A 24,758-nucleotide genomic window follows, 5' to 3' on the forward strand; every position below is an offset into this window, starting at 1 on the left:
TTGTCAGAACTTCTCAATTGGTACACTTAAGATCTGAGCATTTCACTGTAAGTTTTATCCCCACTGACCCCTATCAATAAATATTAAACGCTAGCTAATGAGAAGCATGCTGAAATATATGGGAGAGGGGGTGCACCCAGGTTTAGGACTTCCTTCAAAATACATCAAAAACTAGGCTGAACTGGTGGCTCAGTCTGGTGATTTTCTGACTCTTGATTTTGGCTCAGGACACGATCTCAAGGTTTGTAAGTTTCAGCCCTGCTAGGGGCTCTGCGCTGATGGCCTGGAGCCTGCTTGGGATTCTCTCTCTCTCTCTCTATCTCAAAATAAATAAACTTACAAAAAAAAAACTAGGTTGAATTGATGGATGAAGGGATGGCTGGTTACATAATAATGGGAATAGAGCAAGACAGTAGCCGTGCCCTCTAGGAGGTGAGTACATGGGTGTTCACCAAATAATTCTTTCAACTTCTGTGTTTGAAATTTTTCACAACAGAATGTTGAGGGGCTGAGGGTATTGGTGAATTTAAAACTATAAATGAGGCCAGGGGACAGCAGTCTCCACCCCAGCTCTGAAATCAAAGGACCACCAAACTCTTTGCAGGGAAACACGGAGGTCCCCACTTCCATGCCCACCTCCAGGTTTGGCTCCGCAGGTAAGAAACGATGGACCCAGAGCTCCGTAATCATCGTATGGCCCTGAGCCTCCGCATCAAAAAGCCAGAGCAACATCCTAGGCTCTGAGCCCAAAGAGACATCAAGAAAGCCTGTATGTGTGTGTGGGGTGGGTGAAGACCAACCCAATGCAACTGTTCGAAGTCTCGGGATCCAGTTGGGAAGAAAACAGGGGTTGGAGCATGGATGAGGGCTCTTAATTCTAAGCCAAATCCCCTGTGACTCAGCTCCAGCTGACAAAGGTCGGCACAGGGTCTCAGATCAAAAGCGTCATCTTCAAATCTAACTGCCGTTTACCATGTGCCGGTGCACACCGGGCATTACACATGATTCCACGTAGTCCTTGCAACCACGCTGGAGGCAGTGTATCGCCCTGATTTTATAATCGAGGAAATGCAGGCCTGGAGAGGGCAATGTGTCCGAGAACCCACGGCGGGAGCCCGGTTGCAAGTCCAGCTCTAGAAGGCTCCAGAGCACAGGCCCCTTCCAAGTCCCTCTCTGGAGCCAGAGCGACCGGGGGGAGTAGCCCCGTACGTGTCTGTAAAGCATTCTGAGCAAGGAGAACCAGGCTTGGGGCACAATGCAAGAGTTCCCGGAGGGCGAGAAGCCCCACCCCTGCCCCGCTGGAGCCCCGCCTCAACCCGCCCCCCCGCGTGCCGACATCTCCACGCAGGTATGTTGTTCATCAGGCCCCGTGGCCTTCACTGCCGTGTGCCAATCCCAGCCTGTGGTTGGTCTTCCCTCGTTTACTACGTTGAGAAGTGTCAGGCAGTACCTGCTCCTGCCTGTTGGTTTCCGTGACTTGGCACAGCCCTGGCAGTGCCCTGTAAGCCTCCTGCACACATCAGCCTTCGCCTGGACCTCCCTGCGCACCGCCCCACTCGGCTGGGAGCGGGAAGGCTCTGGAAGGGGCGGGAGCTCCTCTGGACAAGTCTAGGTTTGTAACTCTGCTGCAAACTCTTGGGTGAGGCGGGGTGGGGCGTGCAGGGGGAGTGGGAAGACGCTTTCTACTAGGAGAAATGTCTCACTGACGTGAATTTGTGAATTCGCACAGCCCCACTGATTGCAAAGGGCTCCCTTCCACCCCCCCAGGCAGGAGACCCGCACCCTCCTACACAGCCATTCTCCACAGGCCCGCCTCCAGCACCGGGGGTCTGACTCATTAACACCAAGTATAAGGGGTTAGAGGTTAAAAAGAAGAAAAAAATCCATGAACACCAGGCTTCGTGACTTACCAGAGCTTTTCAGGGGTGATCTTTAGAAAGAAATAGATCTATGTAAAGAGCAAATACATCATTCGCTTACAAAAAAAGAAACAGGAAAAAAACCCAGAATCCTATGAAAATTTCTTTAATTTTCATCTCTTGGAAATACATTTTTCATTTTTTATTTTCCATGATACAAAAAAAAAATGTTAAACATCTACCAAGGATCTACATGACGCAGACCTACGGGAGTAGGTCTGTGAAATCCTGTCGCTGCTGTGATCTGTTTCAACAGAGAGAGGGCTGGCACACACTGTAATCTGTGATTTCACACACACACACACACACACACACACACACACACACGTACACACACACATGCCACCTCACCCCCGGACACACACACCTGAACAGAGACGGCGAGCAGGCGGAGACACAGAGAAGGGAACACAGCACTATGTGTAAAAACAGAAGTGAACTTTTTGTACGGGTACTGTTCGCCGTGAGAAACTCACAAGGGAGGAGGAAGGACTCTAAATATGCCCCAGAGGCCAAGGCCTATGGTAAGCTGGTCTATGGGTGGGCGGGGCGGGGCATTTTCCTACTGGAAAGACAGGCTGGGGAGCTTGGTATATTCAGGCAGCTACGGCGGGAAGCGGGCAGATGCGAGGGCTCTCTCCACGGGGGAGACGGTAACCACGGGCTGTGGAGGCCCCCGGATCTGCGCACGAGAACGTGGCGAGAAACCACTGGAAGCAGGAAAGACTTCAACCCCGGAACTCGTGATCCTGGTCCCAAGGACGTCGGCTCTTTGCTTGTTTCACAGCCAACAGTGCCCATCGGGGGGGGTTCTCAAACACCCTGCAATTCGTGGCGCTGGGACAGCTTCACGCGAGCAACAGATCATCAACTGCTTAATCAGGTGCACATTCGAGACGGCCCACAACCGTGCTGGGTGTCAGCAGTTTACGTTAAAAAGGAAGAGAAGAAACAGCCACGGAAATCAAAGACACTGGGCTTTGGCTGGGACGCCCCCCCGCCCACCCCACGCCGCGTGAAATTAAACACAGTATGGCTTCCGGACGCGCCGGCCGGGTCCTCCTCAGCCACGGCACCGGCGGCTGGCTTTCCTCCAGGTCTCGGCTACCACGTGTCGGGAACCTCGAAGAGCTTGGCGGGGCCGCCCGCGAGGCCTCCTGGGGGGGAAGGACAAAACAAGGTGAACAAGCAGAGGACAGCACCGGGGGCACAAGTGATCGGCGGGGAGCAGGGTGTCCGCTGGCAGCCGCCGAGGCCGGCGGGACTGGGCTGGGCAGAGACAGTGCACAGACGGGCCCTGCCCGGGGACGGCAGTGCCCAGCAGATGGGGGTGACCCCACAGACACTTCACACGCAGGACAAAGGACGTGCCTCCCTGGACGGACACCTCTGTTAACGTCATGGGGGTTAGAGCGCCGATGCTCATGTGTCTCTAGGGGGCACATGCTGGATTCCTTGCCATCACACAGGGCACTTGGTCATTTAATCTTTTTTTTAAATGTTTATTTATTTGCAGGGGATTTATAAGCAGAGGAGAGGCAGAAAGAGAGAGAGGGAGAAGGAGGATCTGAAGCGAGCTCAGTGTGGGGCTCCAACTCTGGAACTAAGAGATCATGACCTCAGATGGTCAATAGACTGAGCCACCCAAGCGCTTTTTTTTTTTTTTTTTTTTAAGTAAGTAAGCTTTAGACCCAATATGGGGCTTCATCTCATGGCCCCGAGATCAAGAGTCACATGCTCTACTAGGCCAGCCAGGTGCCCCTCAGTTCGTTTAATCTTCGAAAAAGCCCAGGACGGTGGTATCCATATCCCCACTTTACAGATGCAAGAAGGCCAGGTAAGGTGACCAGTCTCACACGGCCAGAGGGTGGCTGCGAGGGGACCTGATCCCGCCACGGCACGCAGAGCCTGGCTGCATCCCAGGACACAGGACTTCTGTGCGCCGGGTTGTACTGGCACCCCGAGGAGAAGCCCGAGGGGCTGGCGGCTTTGCAGAGAGAAGCTGACCAGCTGGGGTTGAGAGACCCCACAAGGGGCAAGAGAAGCAGGCGGCCTTTTCAGAGTCTGGCAACACTGGCTAAGCGACGAAGGTGCTCTCTGGTTACGAACAGTTTCATGGGGGAGCTGGTCTCCGTTCAGACCAGTCCCTGGAACAGCAGCGGCACAGCCGGGCTGGGGCCTGGACCAGCCTTGCCGGAGGCTGAGCCGAGCAGAATCGAGTCAGGGAAGAGCGTGTTCGTGACAGCAAGTGCGACACACCAGGTGCCGCGGCCCTGGGGGTGGTCCCAGGGTTCATGCAGGGCTGGCAGGGAACACGGGCAAAGCTACCCCCAACTGTCAACACTCCCGGATCCCTGGGGAGAGGGCTCTGATGCCTGCCTAAAACGGTATAAACATGGGGAGGTGCAGCGTCCCGCAAAGTCGGCGATCACTCGGCGGCAGTGGCCACCTCCGGGACGGGAACGGCTACAGGTAACCAGGTCTGAACACACCGAAAAGCTCGGGATCTCGGCCACAGCCGGAGTTCCCGCGAGGGATCACTGCCTGGAATGCGGTGCGGACGGACGGATGGACGGACGGACGGGGCGGGGGGCCGGCGGAGGGACACCGGAAGTCTTCTGCCCTGCGTCTCGTCGCTGTGTCGGACACAGCACATGTCGGGACTCGTGATACAGACTGTGAGGCGGCTCCGGCGAGCGGTGGCGAGGGACAGAAGACACTCTGTGGGCCCAGGCCAATCAAAGAAGGAGATAGGAACTTAGCTCCCTGCCCAGGACAAGGAACTACTGCGAGCTGGGCGTGATGAGGCCTCGCCAGCCGACCTCAGTCATACAACGCCTAACTGGAGGGAGGAAAAGAAACATCGATAAGGGCATTTGTATGATTCACACACCAGAGAAACACTACAGCAGCGATGAGCCATTTTAGAGGCAAGAGCCACAGTGTCCCATGGAGGCGGGGAGGTGGGAACTGAAGTAAATTAAAAGTAGCTGTGAGGAAAACAAACGAAAACAGCTAAATGGCTGAAAGTACAAGTCATACTTATAATAGCACCTGCTGTTGGCGGGATGGGACCGGGTGTGGGTGTGGCCGCCGCCAGCAGACACGCAGGAAGTGACTTGCCCAGGAGCTGGTGAGGAGGAATGGGATGAGCGGGAACATGGATGAGGCTGGCCTGGCTTGGCCATGGGACTCGCCGTGTGGCTCTGAACAACTGTCACGGCCTCCTGTGTCAGCGGGACTGAAGACTGCTGTATGCCACGCAGGTTCTGATATAGCAGAGCGCCTGGCTCCTGGAACATGCTTCATGCACGTCAGTCCCTTCCTCTTAATGGTAAGGTGGCGTGGCACTGAGCACGGATGTTTCCCAGGAAGCCAAGAGCCTCCGGTCAAGAAGACCCTAGTTCCCACTGCCTACAATGTACAGGTGTTGAAGCAACAGTGATGTGTCCAGAGGAGCCAGAACTGTAAGAACCATCTGAAGGAGACCTAGATCAGAGAGGGCTGGAGGTCATGGGCCCTCACACGATGACCACGGAACGCACCACGGGGCAGCCATTCTGGAAAACGCCATGCCAGGGTCTTAGAAAGTGAAGCGCGCACGTACCACCTGACTCAGCAATTCCACTCTTAGGAATTTACCCAAAAGAAATGAAAACTTCATTCAAACAAAAACCTGTTTGCAAGTGTTTAGAGCAGCTTGATTTTTAGTTGCTATCAAGTGGTAACAACTTATATGCCAAGTGGCAAAATGGATAAACGGATTCATCCATGAAAAGGAACACCACTCAGCAAGAGGAGGCCATGGAGCATTGGTACACGTAACAGCATGAATGTATCTCAAATGCATCAAGTTAAGCAAGCAGCAGATCGGTGCTTGCCAGGAGCTCCAGGTGGGAGGAGATGGGGGCATGAGGGACTCTTTTGGAATGATAAAACTATTCTCTTGACCCAGTGATGGTTATATGGCTGTACACAGGTGTTAAAACTCATCAACTTGCACACCTAAGAGTGATGACTTATTGTACATAAATCGTACCTTAATAAAACTGACCCTTGGGAACATTGTTTAAAAATCCAACAACACTGGGGTATCTGAGTCACCCAGTCGGTTGAACATCCGACTCTTGATTTTGGCTCAGGTCATGAATTCAAGGCTCATGAGATCGAGCCTCATGTCAGGCTCTGTGCTGACAGTGTGGAGTCTGGCTGGGATTCTCTCTCACCCTCCCTCTCTGCCCCTCCCCTGACTGTGCATTCAAAATAAATATTTTAAACTTTTTTTTTTTTTGAGGGACAGAGAGAGACAGCATGAGCAGGGGAGGGTCAGAGAGAGAGGGAGATACAGAATCTGAAGCAGGCTCCAGGCTCTGAGCTAGCTGTCAGCACAGAGCCTGACGCGGGGCTCAAACCCATGAACTGCAAGATTATGACCTGAGCTGAAGCCGGACGCTTAAAACCGACTGAGCCACCCAGGAGCCCCAATAAATTAACATTTTAAAAAAAACTAAAAAAAAAAAACTGGGGTGCCTGGCTAGCTCAGTCAGTTAGGGATCTGACTTTGAGTTCAGCTCAGGTCATGATCTCATAGTTGTGAGATCAAGCCCCACGTCAGGCTCTATGCTGGAGCCTGCTTAAGATTTCTTCTCTCTTCCTTTACCCCACCCCTGTGCGTGTGAGTGTGTGTCTCTTTCTCAAAAGAAAAAAGAAAACCAAAAAATTTAAAAATAAAATAAGCTGGTAATTAAAATGATTCGATTATGAGTTTTTTTTTAATTGGGAAAACCACTAGATACTAAATTCCCTAAGAAGTATGATACCAACTATATATAAAAATCACAGGCAACGTAAAAACACTTATTAACAGTGTGTCTAGCCACCATGGGGCTTTATTTCCTTTCCGTTTTCCTTCATTTACAGATTTTCATAGTGAGCACATGATTTTTACTAACAAAACAACAGAAATGGACAAGTGGTCCACACAGCAGGTGACTGCGGGCCTCCGTACCTTTCTCCTGACCAGAGCTAATGGGACAAATGCGGAGACATAAGACACTTCTTCCCCCAGGTGAACCCAGAACAGAATCTAAAAAACTACTGGAAATCTGCCATATCACTTTCTACAGAGTGGAATTCCATTTACAGAAAGATCCTTTGGGGTGTTATACAAACACTTCTAACTGGGAAATGCTCCAAGGAGCCTGGTGAAGGGGTGGTTTCCCACCCCGAGAAGGCAGGGCTCCCCGGGCGGCTTACGGGGAGCCCTAGAGGGCCACCATGAGGAACGGGGACTGGGGGGCACACAGCTCACGGCCACAGGGAGGCTAGGCCATCAGCCACATTTTCACTGAAGAACTAAAAAGCCCCGAGGCTGGGCTTCCTGAGCCTGGACACTCAGCAAATGCAGACTGAGTTCGATCTAAGTAGGTCCTGAATTTCCCACGCAGTAACCTTACGGGCCTGAGCATGAGCGGTTCAACAGACTAGCCAAGACCCCAGTGAGACTGCTGGCTCTTTGTAACATTTACAGGTCTAATGTGTTGCGTTTTAAATGGAAGGAGGAAATGGGGCGCCCAAGTGGCTCAGTCGGTTGAGCATCCAACCTTGGCTCAGGTCATGATCTCACAGTCCGTGAGTTCGAGCCCCGCATCAGGCTCTGTGCTGACAGCTAAGAGCCAGGACCTGCTTTGGATTCCGTCTTCCTCTCTCTCCATCCTTCCCCACTCATGCTCTCTCTCGTTCTCTCTCAAAAAGAAATAAAACATTAAAAAAAATAAATGTAAGGAAGAAACAGACTTGTAGCAGCCTACTACATGACAGAAAGAATCACCAGGAATACTGTCTCTGGGCACTCTGTGCACTCGCAGGACCTGACGGAGCCTGTCAGTAGTTTGAGGACGGCCAGTCTGGTCGGCGACAGGACGGTGGGACACTATGGCCTCATCCGCGAGAACAAGTATGCTGTGGAGGCGCCTCCAATAGACTGTCCAGAGAACATTCCCCGGGGTACTTTACTCGAGCAGAGCCAGCACGCGGAGCTGGGCTCCTTGATGCGCCAGCGGAGCCCGTGCCGTGAGTTCTCCCGCGGAAGCAGATCGCACCGCCATCTACGCTCATCGTAAAGACTCTGAAAGGAGGGGCTTACGTTACGTGTTTGTGTCCTGAACACAGGATGGAAACAACACTCAAGAGAAAAGCCTCTGAGAAGCCCAGAGTCCGTACGTAAAAAGCTCTAAGGGGGAGCAGCTGCCTGCATCCATGACTTCATCACAAGAAGTCGAGGTGGGCGACCGTCCCGGGCCCTGACCAGCCGCCAGAAATGCTCATCTCTGTAAAGAATCCTCTGCTTCCTCTGAGGTTTGAAGACAGATTTCAGGGCGCCTGGGGGGCTTAGTTAGTAAAGCGTCCAGTTCTTGATTTTGGCTCACGTCATGATCTCACGGTTCGTGAGTTCAAGCCCTGTGACCGGCTCCGCACTGACAACGTGGAGCCTGCTTGGGATTCTCTCTCTGCCCTTTCCCCTGCGCATTCTCTCCCTCCCTCTTGCTTTCTCTCTCTGTCACAAAATAACTAAACTTTAAAAAAAAAGAAGTTTGGGTAGATTTCACATACCACAGAGTGGTCCAATGTGGGAGCCCTCCCCAGCGCCCCCAATACCGGCTACATTCCACTCTGTAATTCATTGAGCCTGCATCCTCTCCAGAAATGGGAAATAATGATATCTATACTTTACAAGCTTTTTATAAGGAACAGACAGGAAAGGATGCTTCTGGCACAATGCCCGGTACATTGTAAATAAACAGTCATTTCTTTTGCAATTTAAGTCATTTTGTTAGCGGGAAAGGCGTCTCGTGAATTCTCTGAGCGCAGCTTAGACATTAAAATGTGTAACTGAGACAGGAGACAAGTTTGTGTGGATTGACTGAGCTCCAGTCGTCCCGGGACCCCCACAACACACAACATCCTAGGGTCCTACTTTCTGCGACCTCCTCCTTCAAAAACAGAAATCTCCCTAACAGGTGAAACGCTGCCTCTTTTATACTTTTCGTGCCTCTGCTGACAGTGCAGGCCATGAATTGTCTGGGGCCCTGTGAAGACACCCCCCCCTGGGGGACAGCTCGAGCCTGTCTGGGCAGGACGGACCTCCCCACGCTGCACCGAGTGTCCCATCGGGTAGCTGCTCACCCCCAAGCAGGCCTTCACGGCTCGAGGGACCCTCGGAACCCTTGAGAGCTTAGCACAGACCCTCCTGGGCTCAGAGCTTTGTACCCCCCTCCCTCCAGGACCTCAAGTCACCGAGCAGTGAGCAGCGGGACCCGGCTGACTCCACAGGATGTTTCTTTCTCTTTCAACAGGACTGACAAAGAAATACAAAATGTATCTTTTTTTTTTCCATCTTTAGCCCTAATTCTGAGGCAGTGACACCTTTACTGTCAATGGGAGGAGAATAAAAACCTATTTTAATGACGGCATTACACATTCGAGACCCCAAATAGCTTATAGGAAGTTTTCATTTTGCACCGATTAAAGTTATAAAAAGGAGCTAGTCCATTCATGCGGTCTATGTGAGGTATTCTAATGTTAATACCTGTAAGATGATGCTGAGAGAGACGGGTGGGGGGCCACCTGTCATCTTGTCCCTGAGAAATAACAGATAAGCTGAAAAATTCAGAAGAGAATGACGTCAGAAGGAAAAGAACCCAAGCGGGGACTTGGGGCATGCTGGCCATGATCTCTGAAAGTCGTGCCCACATTTAATACGAGCATTTGCTGAGCAGGGACAACGCGCAGTAGTAAGCAGGTATCACAGGTGAGGACTAAGTATGGTACAGATTAAACACTTCTCCAATACTCAATTTAGAGAAGGGGAGGGGGGCAAGTCAAGGAGAACCCAGGATTCAACAAGGCAGCTAAAATACACAATCTGATGGGATGCCTGGGGTGGCTCAGTTGGTTGGGCATCCAACTTAGGCTCAGGTCGTGATCTCGCAGTCCGTGAGTTCAAGTCCTGCGTCAGGCTTCATGCTGACAGCTCAGAGCCTGGAGCCTGCTTTGAAATCTGTGAGTGTCTCTCTCTCTCTCTCTCTCTCTCTCTGCCCCTGCCCTGCTCACACTCTGTCTCTCAAAAAATAAACGTTAAGGAAATTTAAATAAACAATCTGGGCTTCAAACAGGAGTTTAAGTTTTTAGTTAAAGTTAAATGTCAGCATAACGTATAAAAACATATGCAACATTCTGGCTGCTGCTTTGATTTCATTAATATCAAGGAGATTCAGAAAACTCCCTGTGGTCAGATCAGGCCACATGTAAAAGGAGGAATTAATTTGAAACACGATGAATTCTTCCGCTCGCGTATGAATCAAGTTGAGTGTCTTACCACTTTCCTTTGATTTGACTGTTGGCTCTGCTGCCCGGAGCCCGCGGTCATCGGAGATAAAGGAGGACGGACAGGGGCCTAGTCAGTGGCCCTCCTACCCTCCTACCCGGAGCAGGAAGTCGTGCGACTGTGCTGGGAAGCCTGGCTTTCCTGCAGGGCAGACTCAAGGGCTCCACGACCTTGGGCAAGTCACGTTAAACTTTAGTCCTCTATCCTCTGAACTGTACAATGGACCGGGACGACCACCTCAGAGAGCTAGAGCAAACTCCTTCCGCAGGCACGAACCGGCGCGCCAGAGCCTGAGCAGGCAGCAGTCAGCGGGGGCCACAACTGTCGTCCCCATGATGGCTGGTGGAGCCCGTAGGTGACGGCGGGATCTCCCGGGCAGGGGACAGGCCCCCCCTGACAAGCGAGCATGTCACAGGGCAGCGCCGTAGAGGGTCTGTGCTCGGAAGGCTGGGTTAGGTCACATAGAGCCCCCCACAGCATCGGGGTGATGGACAGAAGGTGGGATTCGGCTTCAGGCTGGCCTGTGCTAGAAAAGACTCCTACCACAGTGCCTAGCACATACTAGGCTCTCAACACGGGTTAGCCTCCTGTTTCCTTTGTTCCTTATGTAACTCTGCTTGCAAGAGAAACACAGGCTGCTTGGCGTTTTGCTGGGAACAGTGAAAATTCTGCTGCTGAAAATAACATGTGTAGGAGTAGGCCTCTGTGCAAATGGAAATGCACACTTAAAATACTGAGGCTACTTACACACTTCAGCAAAACCTCTACCCCATAGAGGAGAGAGAGAGGATTACCAAAACGGACTACCCATCTTTAACTAAGGGCCCCTGCCAAGCCTTCCTCTATCAAGAGACAAAGCTTTTTAGGGATTCCTCAAATTAAATTAAATGGATCCTAAAAGCAGCTGGTCCCATGGAAAACTACAGCAGCCCCCCTCATCTGAGGGGGAGACATTTCAAAACCGCCAGAGGATGCCTGAGACCTCTCTCTACACCACGTGATTTCCTGTCCATACACATCTGCGGTAAAGTGTCATTTATCAACGAGGCCCAGTAAGAGATGGACGATGGCTAGTTACAAATGCGAACAATTAGAACCACGTACTGTAGTGAAAGTTCTATGAATTGGTCTCTCTCTTAAAATATCTTATTCATCCTTCTTGCGATGATGTGAGATGATCAAATGAAATGCCCTTGTGGCAAGACAGAAGTGAGCTGACTGACAGAGGCACTGGGACCCAGCGTTGGGCTACCGTTGACCTACTAATGATACATCTGACCTTCGGACGAGGACCATGTGCTTCTGGACCTCGGTGGATGGCGAGTCACTGACGTCACAGAAAGCGAATCATGGCTAAGGGGAGACGACTGTACATGGGCGTGGCCACCGACCGAAGCCCTGCTGTCATTCCTCTCCCCAAACGGGAGCTTCTAGAGCGTTAAAGAATACGTAACTCCAGAACTTCAGTAAGATCTTATACAGACCTGCTGGCGAAAGGTCCTTCTTCATCCTTTTTAATTTCTTGGCCTTTTTCCTTCCCTCGGAGAGGGATTCTGCACAGGACTCCGTCTGCTCGAGCTCAGTGTCAGAAATCTCGCCTGATATTCTGGCCTCCAAGTCAGCTTCTGTTGGGCTGGGGCTCAAATTTCTCTTTCCTCCCGTTCTGGTCGCGGTAAGACTGAAAGGCAAACGGGGGACGGCATGAAAGGTGTGGAGATTATCAGGAAGACGAGCCTCTAACACGTCTTAATACTCTTAAGTCCACTACCACTTAACTTGCTGTCAACAACACGGACGGCTGCCACCTTCAAATGCACGTTAAAGACTTTGGTGCGAAATTAAGTCCAAAGGTTTCCCTGTGACAAGAAGCACGTGCTATGTTATGCTTGTGTGCCTACGGATTTACGCCGATCTGAGTGCTTCGGAGAATGGAATTTTAAAGAAAGTTCCTGGTCTCTGTCTGGTAGGAGATGAGCAGAATGGAAGAGTAGATAACTAAATAATAGTCCTGTGGCACTAAACTGGGAGACGGCACTGTCCCTTCAGGACCGCCTCACGGACACACGGGACAACAGAGGGATTCGTGGGGCCGTCAGCTTGCTTGTCATCCGAATACTCTTACAGGGCAGAGCCCATCTTCCCAGAATTCTCTTCCATTCCAAACCGGTGACTTGTCAAATTTATAATTAAACCTGGCTTCACTTTTAAAGCTTTATAGGATGTGACATGTTGAATTAAATCAAATTACACGTGCTGATTTCTCTCTGAGGAAATATGTTCCCTGAAATATAACTTGATAAAAACAGAGACCACATGGCCGATGAGAGTCCTGGCTCCACTAAATGGGTCTTATAAATAGATTTTTTTTCTATTCTAGCCCCCAAGTTATGAGAAACATTTAAAAATCAAGTCATCCCACTTGAGGGAGGCCATTCGAGAGCAGAGAGGGGGTGGGAAGGCACCGAGCAAATGCGTGCATACCCCTATTTAAGCCTTTTCTAGGAGGGAAGTACTTAAAGTGTTGCATTTAGAAACAACTCTGGCTGCCGGATTATTCCAGACCCTCCGTGTGACTCCTGCACCCGCATCGGCTCTGTACTTTACACTTGTTGTCTCACGGGAAGAAGGAGAGGAAGAAACTGCTTCCCTGGAGGTTCTTAGAAGCCTCGTGAGGCAGAACAGCGCTCAGAGCACACGGCCTCTTAGGACTCGCTGGGCGTCCGCCATTGTCTTCTTTTCACAGACGTTCTGTGCACTTTTCTGAAACACCTCTTTCACCGAAGAGATATTAAGGCGGGGGGGGGGGGATACCAGTGGTAATATTTTTGGAGGTTATTAAAACTTCATGCTAAATTTTACTGTTTAAAGCCTGACAGTACGTTAGGGCGCCTGGGTGGCTCAGTCGGTTAAGCGACTGACTCCTAACCTCAGCTCAGGCCACGATCTCAGGGCTTGTGAGTTCGCACCCCGTGTCGGGCTCTGTGCTGACAGCTCAGAGCCTGGAGCCTGCTTTGGACTCTGTGTCTCCCTCTCTCTCCCTGCCCCTCCCCTGCTCTCTCCCTCTTTCAAAAATAAATAAATTAAAAGTTTTCTCAAAGACAAAAATAATTTTGGCTGGTTTCTGAACATTCAGAAAATTAAAAAAGTGTTAAAAAAAACAATAAGGGAAGGAGGCCTAAAAATTCCTCTGTACTGTAAATCCTGGAACCTCGTAGCCTCTGAGATGTAAATGTTTAATGAAAACTCAGCTGGGACTTCGAGAAATTAAGTCTAGAAATAGCCCCAACTGCATAGAGAAATCTAGAGTATGATGAAGGCAGTATCTCAAACTACGGGGGCAAAGATGAACATTTAAACACTCTCCCAGGGGAAACGGATACCTGAGACCCATTCCTCACTTGGTGCAAAAGAATAACACCAAATGGATGAGATATCAAAGTGTAAAAAATGACATCTAGGGGCACCTGGGTGCTCAGTCGGTTGAGCACCCGACATTTTTAATGTTATTTTTTACAGAGAGAGAGCGAGAGAGGGAGGGAACGAGCAGGGGAGCTGTGTGCATGGAGCCTGACACGGGGCTTGAACTCATGAACAGTGAGATGGTGACCTAAGCCGAAGTCTACATTACTGAGCCGCCCAGGCACCCAGAGCATTTGACTCTTGATTTTGGCTCAGTTCATGATCCCAGGGTCATGGAATCCGGCCCTGCATCAGGCTCTGCACTGAAACATGGAGCCTGCTTGATTCTCTTTCTCTCTCTCTCTCTTTCTTTCGCTCTCTCTCTCAAGTTAAAAAAAAAAATCTACCTAGTACTACAATAAAACATGAGTGAATTCTGGGTGTACAAAATCTAGGTGTACAAAAAGACTTTTGCACTATGACTCACAATCCAGATGCGATAAAAAATTTGTAAGTTTGATCTCAGAAAACCCTTTTCCATGGCAATAAATAAGATAAGCAAAGTCAAGAGACAAATGAGAAACCAAGAAGAAAGTATCTGTGACACATATCACAGATAAAAGGTTAATGTCCCTAATATACAAATAACTCTCAAAGTGAAGAGAAAAAAGGATTAAGAAATCCTATAGAAAACGGGCAAAGCTATGACCTCACCGTTAGGGAGGGGAACGGGGCAACATCTAACACCACTATGTACCCCCTTACTCTCTGAGCCCACAGTCCCACTTCTAGGAATCTGGAAGACACACTTCCAACAATGCAAAATTATGTAGGCACAGCAGCTTTGCTTTTTTTTAATTCTTAAAAAATGTTTATTTTTTTTAGAGAGAGTCAGAGAATGAGCAGGAAAGGGGCAGAGAGAAAGGGAGGCACAGAATCCAAAACAGGCTCCAGGCTCTGAGCCGTCAGCACAGAGCCCGACATGGGGCTCAAACCCATGAACCCTGAGATCATGACCTGAGCCGAAGTCGGATGCTTAACTGACTGAGCCCTACACTCCACTGCAGCTTTATTTCTAATTACAAAATACTGCTTAAATGTCTTAAACTGTGTACATATAATCAATGAAGTTCTGAGTAGTTATAAGAAAGAATGAAGATCTGAGAACAGACAGGGAAGGATTTCTAGTTAGGAAGGTGAAGAAGCGCAAAAGAGCAATTTATGAACCCAGCATTCCCCCGCTTTGAGTGGGGTGCACTCAAATCTGAGCTCTTAAGGAGTTTTGCCTCTTCTGTCGTTCGGTGAGTGAAACAATTCTGAAAAATACTTAGATGCGTTACATACAGTACTGAGCAAATTAGCAAATGCACTGATGTTGCTGAAGCCAGACAAACAAATACTAGAATGGGGGAAGACAAGGAAGAGCCCCGTGCGGATGGAGCGGAATGACTTAAAATAAGTGTGTGTGCATGCGTGCATCCACACGCACATGCGTGTGTGCGCACCATTATGTGGGTATGCAGGTGTGGATACCTGTGGGCTATATCCTCCAAAAGGGCCTAGGAGCGAAGAAACCCCAGGAGCAGGGAGCACATCTAGTGTCCACATCTTAATTTCTAATGCCATAACCTGAACAAAACCAGAGCTTCTCGAAGAACTGGCCGATTCCACAGGTGGCCTAAGGGAGGCACAGAAGGAGCCTGGAACATCCAGCAACACCATCACGAAGGAGGAAACTGCTCAAGAAATGAGGAGGCGTGTGTGTCACAGGAGCATAAGGACCAGCCAGGGAGGGCTTTCACTGGCCAGTATTTAAGCACCAAAATACTTAAGAGGCAATAACAAATTCTAACCTACTGAAAAAATATAAATCCGTGGGTTTATAGAATACATAATACGGGGCGGGGAGAGAGAGAAGGGAGAGCTCTCCTAGTTGAGTAGGAACTATGAAATGGAAATGGCAGAAGCCAAATGGGGTTGGTGGATCACCCTTTTGCAAGCATCACATGAAGGATGGTCGAGTCCAGTATCATCAGGAGCTGCGACATCTGGGGAGATTCTTTTAAATTATTTTTTACTTTTTTAAAGTTTATTTATTTTGAGAGAGAGAGAGCAAGAGCGAGCAGTGCAGGGAGGGAGGGAGGGGAGGAGTGGGAGAGAGAGGGAGGGAGAGAGAGGGAGCGAGAGGATCCCAACCTAAGCAGGCTTCACGCAGTCAGCACAGAGGGCGACACAGAGCTCAAACTCACAAACCCCAAAATCATGACCTGAGCCAAAAAAAAAAATAAATAAACCAGTCAGATGCTTAACCAACTGAGCCCCCCAGGCATCCCATCTGGGGAGACATCTTGAAGAAAAGTAGGGCATCTTCACGGTCTGGAAGTGTCTCCCCACACAGTGACACCCTCACAAGGGCACCGCGTCGCTTACGTACTGTTCCGGTCGGGACTGTGTAACTGAAATGTGACCATGATGAAACATGAGGCAAACCCAAATGAAAACCATTTTACTGAAAAAGAACGCTGAGGGGAGGGGCTGGTGTTCATCAACAGTGTCACTGTCATAAAAGACACGAAAGAAACATGAAAAGTAGATGTAAGACATTATCACAGACTGGGTTTTATAACGGAGCAGGGGAAAGTGACATAGATAACGCTAGATCAAATAGTAAAACTGGGATTTGAACCGTAGATTCAAGTATTATATCAATGTTCAATTACTGAGGTTGCCAACTGTCCTAAAGGTATGTAAGAAAATACCCTTACTTAGTGGATTTAGGGATAAAGCACCATGATGTGTTTAACTTCCTTTCAGACCGTTCAGAAAAAAAAAAGTGTGTTGGGTGGTGGGGGGGGGGTGGAACGGAAAGAAAAAGGGAGAGAGGGAGGGAAAGAGCATGACATAGAGTGCGTGTGTATACAGAGAGGGGAAGCAGGAAGAGACAGCAGGTGCACACAACACCAAAGATAAATGAAGCAAAGTGTTAACAAGAAGGATTTTCATAAATTTTGCCCATTAATTTACAACCTGTTTCTTAGTTCCTAATCTGTGGTTTCTGCTCTCACATAAGCATCCTTTTCTTCCGAGGGAGATCTGTTGTTTGTCGGACATCCTGCCTGCAAAAGCCCTCAGATATGTGTGAAATGAATAGATTTCATATGTTTAAAAATGTATGGGGATGTCATATCCACACCAACATAAAATTTTCTCAGCTATCATTCTGTTAATAAAAATAAAAGCTGTGACTCTATCCCATGTAATTTAACTAAAGCAGTTTGAGATCAAAACTAGTTTCTGTTAGACATGGAAAAAATATGAAGTGCCTTAAGATATTTTATTTTTATATAGTTTTAAGGTATAGCTGTGTGTGTGTGTACATACTCTGAATACATGTGTGCTGATGAGAGATTCCTTTGCACACTGATTTTATTTTTTTAACACTTTGTGTTTTTGCATCATGGTAAGTGTCCTCTTCAATCCCCACCCCCCTTCCCCCCATCTCCCCACCCATCTCCTCTGGTTACACCATCTGTTTGTTCTCCATTATTAAGAGTCCGTTTCTTGGTTTGTCTCTCTCTCTCTTCTACAGATTGATTTTACAGGTCAAAGGTCAGAATGAAAATCAGGCAAAACAACTTTCCATGAGTCTGAGCTCATTTTGCAAGTGGAATTATTAATACACAAAGTGAGTTACTTCATAGTGAATATGAAATGCACGTTTAAATCCACGGAAGAAGCGATAAGTAATTAAAAATAAAATGTCAGCGACCCAGCTTGGTGTGTTAAAACTGAACCTTAAACCTTGATTAGAATTTATAAGGGGGACGCCAATGATCAGCCATCCTGGTTACAGTGACTATTAGGTCAAACTCAGAATTTTGCCACAAGTTAAGGTATTGGCAATGTAGCGATTACAAATCAAATTCTTCTAGGGTAACTATCTCCGTTAACTTCTTCCCTCTAGTAGAAGAAAATGTTTGCTAATGGATTATATTTACAAGCCCCTATAAATACCTTTATCTGCAAAAGCACAGAAATCTTGCCCCTTTAGTTTAAATGAGGGTATTCTGTACATGCAATGAAATTCACTCATTTTAGGTGTACAGTCTGGTTAACTTTTGGAATTGTGTACAAGTAAGCACAAAAACAATAAAAAGAGAACAGTGCCTTTCTCTTTAAGACTCCTTGAGCCACTCTGCACTGAAATCTCTGATCTGCCCACAATCCCTTAGTTTCACCTTTTCTAGGAGTTCGTATAAATGAAATCAGTCTTTAGTCTTTTGTGTTTGACTCTTTCCCTTAACGTAATACCCTGAGAACCAAAGTATTATACTCTTTCTATTGCTAGGTATTATTTCAGAGTATGGCCATACCACAGTTCATTTATTCATTTATCAGCTGATGGGCATTTGGGCTACCTCCTGTATTTTGCTGTTATAAATAACACTAGTAAGAACATTTGTGGAAAGGCTTTCCTGAGTTTTTTTAAAGTCCTGGTAAAACACACATAACATAAAACTTACCATGTTAACCATGTTAAGTGTACAGGTCAGTGCCATTAAGTACATTTAAACGCGGTACAACCACCGCCACCATCCATTTCCAGAACTCTTCTCAGCTGGCAAAACTAAAACTCTGTACCCATCAAACAGTCACCCCCTGTTCTCCCTTATTCCCAACCCTGGGCAAGCACCATTCTTTCTGCCCCTTTGATTTTGACTACTCATGTAAGTGGAATCATGTAGTATTTGTCTTTTTGTGACTGGTTTATTTCACTTGGCATAGTGCCCAGCAAGGTTCATCCATGTTGTAGCCTATATTAGAACATCTTTTCCTTTTAGGGATAAATACTATTCCATCACATGCTTATTCACTCATCTGTCAATGGACAGTGATTACTGTCCATTGGGACAACCGGATGCTTCCATATTTTAGCTGTGAAAAATACTAATTTGAACAAGGATGTACAAATAAATATATCTCTTCAAGACCTTGCTTTCAATTCCTTTGGGCATATACCAAGAAATGGAATTGCTGGACCATACGCGAAGTTTGTTTTTAGTTTTGAAGGAATCCTCATACTGTTTTTACAACAACATCACAAACAGTCCAAAAGGCTCCAAATTCTCCACATCCTCATTAACACTTGTTAGTCTCTGGGTTTTTGTTTTGTTTTGTTTTGTTTTTGTTTTTGATGGTAGATGGTAGCAATCCTAATGGGTGTAAGCTGGTATCTCACTGTGGTTTTCATTTACATTTCCCTAATGATTAGTGATGAGAATCTTTTCAGGAGCTTATCGGCCATTAGAGAGAACATCTAGGCAAGTTCTTTGCCTGTTTTTGATTTTTTTAAATGTTTTTTATTTATTTTTGAGAGACAGAGAGAGATAGCACGAGCAGAGGAGGGTCAGAGAGAGAGGGAGATATAGAATTTGAAACAGGCTCCAGGCTCTGAGCTATCAGCACAGAGCCCAATGCAGGGCTCGAACCCATGAACCGTGAGATCATGACCTGAGCCGAAGCCAGACACTTAACCGACTGAGCCACCCAGGCGCCCCTACCTGTTTTTGAATCAGCTTGGTTTTTGTTGAGTTTTAGCTCCCTATATACCCTAGATATTGATCCATTATTGGAGATAGGAGTTTATTTCACATACAGTGTGAGGTAAGGGTCCAATTTTATTCTTTTGCATTTGGATAACCAGTCTACCCAACATCACTTACTGTAAAGACTCTCCTTTCCGCACAAAACGGTCTTGGGGTTATTATATAAAAAATGATTTGACTGTATATGTGAAGCTTTATTTCTGGGCTCTCTATTCTATTCTGTTGGTCTCTGTGTGTGTCTTCAGGCCCATACCACACTGTTCTGGTTACTGTAGTTTTGCAGTAAGTCTTAAAATCAGAAAGTGTTAGTCCTCCAAGTTTGTTCTTCTTTTTCAAGACTGTTTTGGCTACTTGGGATTCCTTGAGAATATATATAAATTTTAGGATGGATTTTTCTATGTCTGCAAAAAAATGTCATTGGGGTTTTGAGAGGAATTGCACTGAATCCATAGATCACTCTGGCTCGTACTGACATGTTGACAATATTAAGTTTTCAAATCCATGAACATGGGGTAGCTTTTCATTCATGGGGATCTTCTTTCATTTCATTGAGCAGTGTTTTGTTGATGGGAAGAGACAGCCATCGCTCCCCATCTTCCTCTTCTTACAAGGGCGCTGATTCCACCTTGAGGTACCCACCCTGCTGACCCTATCTAACTGTAACCACCTCCCACAGGCACGTCTCCTAATAGCATCACACTGGGGGTTCAAGTGTCACAATTCAGATTAATAGTACAAAATCACTGACATATTTTTCCATCTTTTCTTGTGGAAGTGTTATAGTTTTAATTCTTAAATTTAGGTCTATGAGCGTTTCAAATTAACAACGTATACGGTGTGATTTAAGAGAAGTTCAGGTTTTACACACCTCTACACAACTGTTTCACAACTCTTTGTTGACAGACTGAACTCTGCCTCCTAGATTATCAGCACCTTTGTCATGAATGTGAAACTCTTCCAAGGTCCTGACAGTTACTAATCTTCAGAATTTGAGAACAGGAAACCAAGATTCCTGAATAACAAATTATTCTATATTTTTCATAGCACTTTACTACATGTTTTTAAATGATAATGAGTTATAATCATAAAAAATGAATCACTTTGCAGTGATAGGATTATATTTAAAGTTTCAGGGGGTTAGTTCAATAAAATAAGATATAATAATAAATATACGGTTATTATGATTACAAAACATATACTATGAAAAAGTTATGTTTTTCAATAAGATGTAAAAATAATCTCTACTTGATATAGATATTTGGTAACAGAAAATATTAAAAGAGTAAAATATTAGCACTGAATGGATGCCCAGTAAACATCATTTAAAAACTAAAAACTGGGGTGCCTGGGTGGCTCAGTTGGTTGGGTGTCCGAATTTGGCTCAGGTCATGATCTCGCGGTCCGGGGGTTCAAGCCTCGTGTTGGGCTCTGTCCTGAAAGCTCAGAGCCTGGAGCCTGCTTCAGATTCTGCATCTCCTTCTCTCTTTGCCACTCCCCCACTCACACTCTGTCTCTGACTCTTTCTCTCAAAAGTAAATATACATTAAAAAAATTAAAAATAAAAACTAAAAAAGTCACAAATATTTAATATTTAAAAGTTATTCTTAAATAAGATTTTTAAGTACACAACTATTAACTGCTAATATTTGTCATATGACAAATATTCCAGATGTAGAAAAGTTTCTTTCACGTTGTGCTGAAGTTGGTCAAACTGTTCAGAGTATGTTTGAAGCAAATACAAGTTGGGCGTTAAGACTACATAGTGCTTCTATGAAGAAGCTCATTTCCTCTTTGAGGGATGAAAATATTTTGTCTGCTTGCCTTGATTTTCGTTTTGATACCACTTGGCCTAATTCAGCTTTTAGATGAGCTGATTTCACATCAAAGTGTTCCACGATGCTATTTACATCTTGCCTCTGCATTTCTTCCGTAGTGGTAATTACAAAGAACTGTAGCCTTACAGCAAATAATCAAACACTAAAGCTCCACTGGATTCCATTAAGATAACATAACGTTTGAGTATCCTGGCAAGGTCAACAGCACTATTACACAGAAACATGATTCAGAACTGCCAATTTAAAGACTGCTTCCAAAACTTATTATTTCTTGGAACAAGATTCGCTGGATTTTTATAAAGTGTAGTGATGTGAGTAAACTCATTAATGTGTTTTTATTTATAAAAATGACTCACTGTTCGCAGCAGCCAGGGTTACGACCGTACACTTACAACATGGTGGCAGTGAAATGGCGGATTTGATCGTGGCCCCTTCTGTTCCATATGCTCCTGTGGTAGCTTCTGAAAGGCTGACCTTAACCTTGACACTGATTCCACTCTTGCTTTCAACGTCAAGTCAGTGGATTCCTTTGAATGAGTTAATACCTATGTTGATGATTAAACTTCAAGGCCCGCAGATTTTCTTCCTTTATCCTGATTCGGTGACTGATTTTTCTTACAATTTGGAGTAACATAAAATGTCCCTAGAGGGGCGCCTGGTTGGCGCAGTTCGTTGAGTATCCAACTCTTTATTTCAACTCAGGTCACGATCCCCTGGTTATGGGACTGAGCCCCACATCAGGCTCAGTGCTGAGTGCGAAGCCTGCGTAAAACTCTCTCTCTCTCTCTGACTCTCTCTCTCTCTCTCTCTCTCCCCCTGTCCCTCTCCACCACTTGTATGCTCTCTCTCTCTCTAAAATACAGTTTAAATTAAAAAAAAAAAAGTCCCTAGAAATGTCAGGAAGGGATTCCTGCATGGAGACACTGCTAGAAATCAACAGACCACAGCCGCATGGTTGTATTTCTGGACTCTACGTCAGGATCTGTTCATCGTTCCGTGTGCCAGCACCACACGGTCATGATCCCTGAGCTTTAGAGTGAGTCTTAGAGGCTAAGCCCTTCAGTGGGCCGGGAGGCTCATGCTGCTGGAGAAAACTGCCATTTTTCATTTTAAAGGGCTACTCGGTTTATAAAATTCTCTCGTTTGATACCTGGAGATGAACATTTTAAGCTGTTTCTATTCCCATTTTACAGGCAAGAAACCTCACCCTCAGTTAAGTGACTTCCCTCCGGTCAGGTGGACCTGAGATGGGCCCAGTCCAGGGGGGCTCTGCGAACTGCTCCACAGCCGCCCTCCTCCCCCCGCCCCCTGCCCAGCCCCCTGTTCCCAGGGCCAGGTCTCCTTCCACAGATCTCATGTGAAAAAAGAGCCCCTCAGAAAAGCTCCCCCTGGGACCTGCGGAGCCTGAGTAGCCCCTCCCCCTGTTCTGTGTTTGTCTCCCAAGACTCATCTCTGTCTGTGCTACTTATTTACTTCTTGTATATTCTCTCTCTCTCTCTCTCTCTCTCTCTCTGCCACTACAAGGGAAGTTCAGTGAGAACAGGCTCTCGCAATCCTTGATGACCGGGGCGTCTCAGGACCTGGCTCACGGCCTGCAGTCAGGGGGCTGTAGCGGCGGGGTGCTGACGGACGGACGGACGGAGCAAATGAGGCACGTGAATGCTTCCCCTCCCAGAGCAGGATGGCAGGTGACAAACAGCAAACTGCTGATTTCATCCTCAGGTACACATGATAGTAACAGGCTTTACATTCTGGTATACAGTCAACTCTCCCTGTCTGGCTGGATACAAACACACTGCCTACTACGAGATACAGCTGAGGGAAAGTACAGATCCCCCCGGACCAGACCACCTCACAAAGCAAAACGAACTGGAAAAATCTGGGGACGTGGGAGCTAGGAAATGCATTTTTGTCGTTTTCACAAATTCTCATGCGGAATTTGAATTCCATGAGCATGACTGTTTCTGTGATTGTGGGCACGATCTGGTGGACGGGGAGGAAGTCTATGAGCCTAGGCTCCGTTCAGAAGGCAAGCCCTCGGAGACGGCTAATGAGCTGGCACGCTCATTTCTAACAAAGAATTTGAGGTTGAAAAGAAAAATTAAAGTCAAATAAGGTAGGTCAGGCTGCTAGCTACCCAGGATTAAGGGGTATCTCTTATGGAACGAGAGAAGCATTATTCCCCCCTCATCTGGGGGAAGCAGGGAAAAGAGAGAGAATACATGAATGTAGTGTGTGAGTATGTGGCTCAGTCCAGAGCATAGAGTTTATATTTAAATATGAGATTGGCCTAAGTAAGAGAAAAACTGGTTCTGGCTGCAGAGATCAATGGCTTTCAACCTGGTTTGAACTTGGCTAAATAATCTCCTCTGCTAACTCACTTTACTTCGACGGAGAAAACATTAACCGATGAGAAACATGAGAGCCACGAACAATTCCGAGAAAAGGAGTTTATCCTCAACACGCAATCAGTCGAAGCTAAATTCCGAACGAACACGTGAGATTTTGAGAGGCTGGGGTGAAACTTACTTTTGCACGAAAATTTACTTTTGTCTCTGATGAACGGATTTACTAATCAAATCAGTAATGTGAGCAAACCAAAAGAAAACAACTCCCCCCATACCAAAAGTCCAACTATTTCAGAAAACAAACTGCTTTTAAACAATTCCTAGGCAGTTAAACGTGACTCGTTGGACACACATATTCATCTGCAGAGAGATATAACCCAACCAAGGCACAGAGAACGGGAGAGGCAGCATCAGAGCACGGGGTGTCGGCTCACTTTGGAGACACTCTTGGGACACGACAAGTGGAAAGAAGAGCGACAAAGAACTTTGCACAGAGGAGGGAACAGAAGTCTGGGTGTTGTATAAAAAGCTGACTCAACAGAACACTTTGAAGTCCCAGCAAACAGCAGGCACCAGACTCCTAAAACAAGTAGGGGATAGGACGGGGCTCTGTCAACAGGAGAAAAGGCCACACTGGGCCCCCCGCCTCTGTCCCTGGGAAGCTGAGGGACCAGCATCACCCCGGCCGACAGGACCTGGATGGGGGGGTTTGCTTTCTAGAGGCAACATTCTCTCCCAGAGACACTAAGTCCCGCAGTGCAGAGTGGGATTGAGGAGGCAGTGAGGACTGACGGACGGGGAAGGCAGCATCCCCCACAAACTGAGGGGGGTGGCCCCCAGCTCTCTCCTGATGATCCGTGCGCGGAGCACCAGCCACCAGGCTCACTTCCCTCAAGATGCAAACCAGAAAACCAACATCTAAAAATACCTGAATCCGTACAGCTAATACCACAATGTTGAAGGCTTTTGTCCTAAGATCAGGAAGAAGACACAGATGCTGGTTCTCACTGTTTCTAGGTAACTGTGTACTAGAGACCCTGGCCAGGGCAATAAGACAAAAGAAAGAGATAAAATTTATATATGGGGCACCTGGGTGGCTCGGTCAGTTAAGCATCTGGCTTCGGCTCGGGCCATGATCTCGCGGTTGGTGAATTCGAGCCCCACCCCAGGCTCTGTGTGGACAGCTTGGAGCCTAGAGCCTGCTTCGGATTCTGTGCCTTCATCTCTCTCTGCCCCTCCCCTGCTCATGCTCTGTTCTGTCTTTC

General features: G+C 47.2%; 1 protein-coding gene across 1 annotated transcript in view; it reads right to left on the minus strand.

Moving 5' to 3' along the window:
• Positions 1–2,336: 2,336 nt before the first annotated feature.
• PARN (poly(A)-specific ribonuclease) overlaps positions 2,337–24,758 on the minus strand; it is a 150,762-nt gene continuing 128,340 nt past the window's right edge. Inside the window, exons 23-24 of the mRNA XM_029949855.1 lie at positions 11,790–11,983; positions 2,337–3,076 (exon numbers count right to left, since the gene is read on the minus strand). Of these exons, the coding sequence (XP_029805715.1) occupies positions 3,024–3,076; positions 11,790–11,983 (247 nt within the window). The 3' untranslated portion in view covers positions 2,337–3,023. The remainder of the gene's footprint in view (positions 3,077–11,789; positions 11,984–24,758) is intronic.

The sequence above is a fragment of the Suricata suricatta genome, chromosome 8, assembly GCF_006229205.1.
Source record: "Suricata suricatta isolate VVHF042 chromosome 8, meerkat_22Aug2017_6uvM2_HiC, whole genome shotgun sequence".
Taxonomy (NCBI): domain Eukaryota; kingdom Metazoa; phylum Chordata; class Mammalia; order Carnivora; family Herpestidae; genus Suricata; species Suricata suricatta.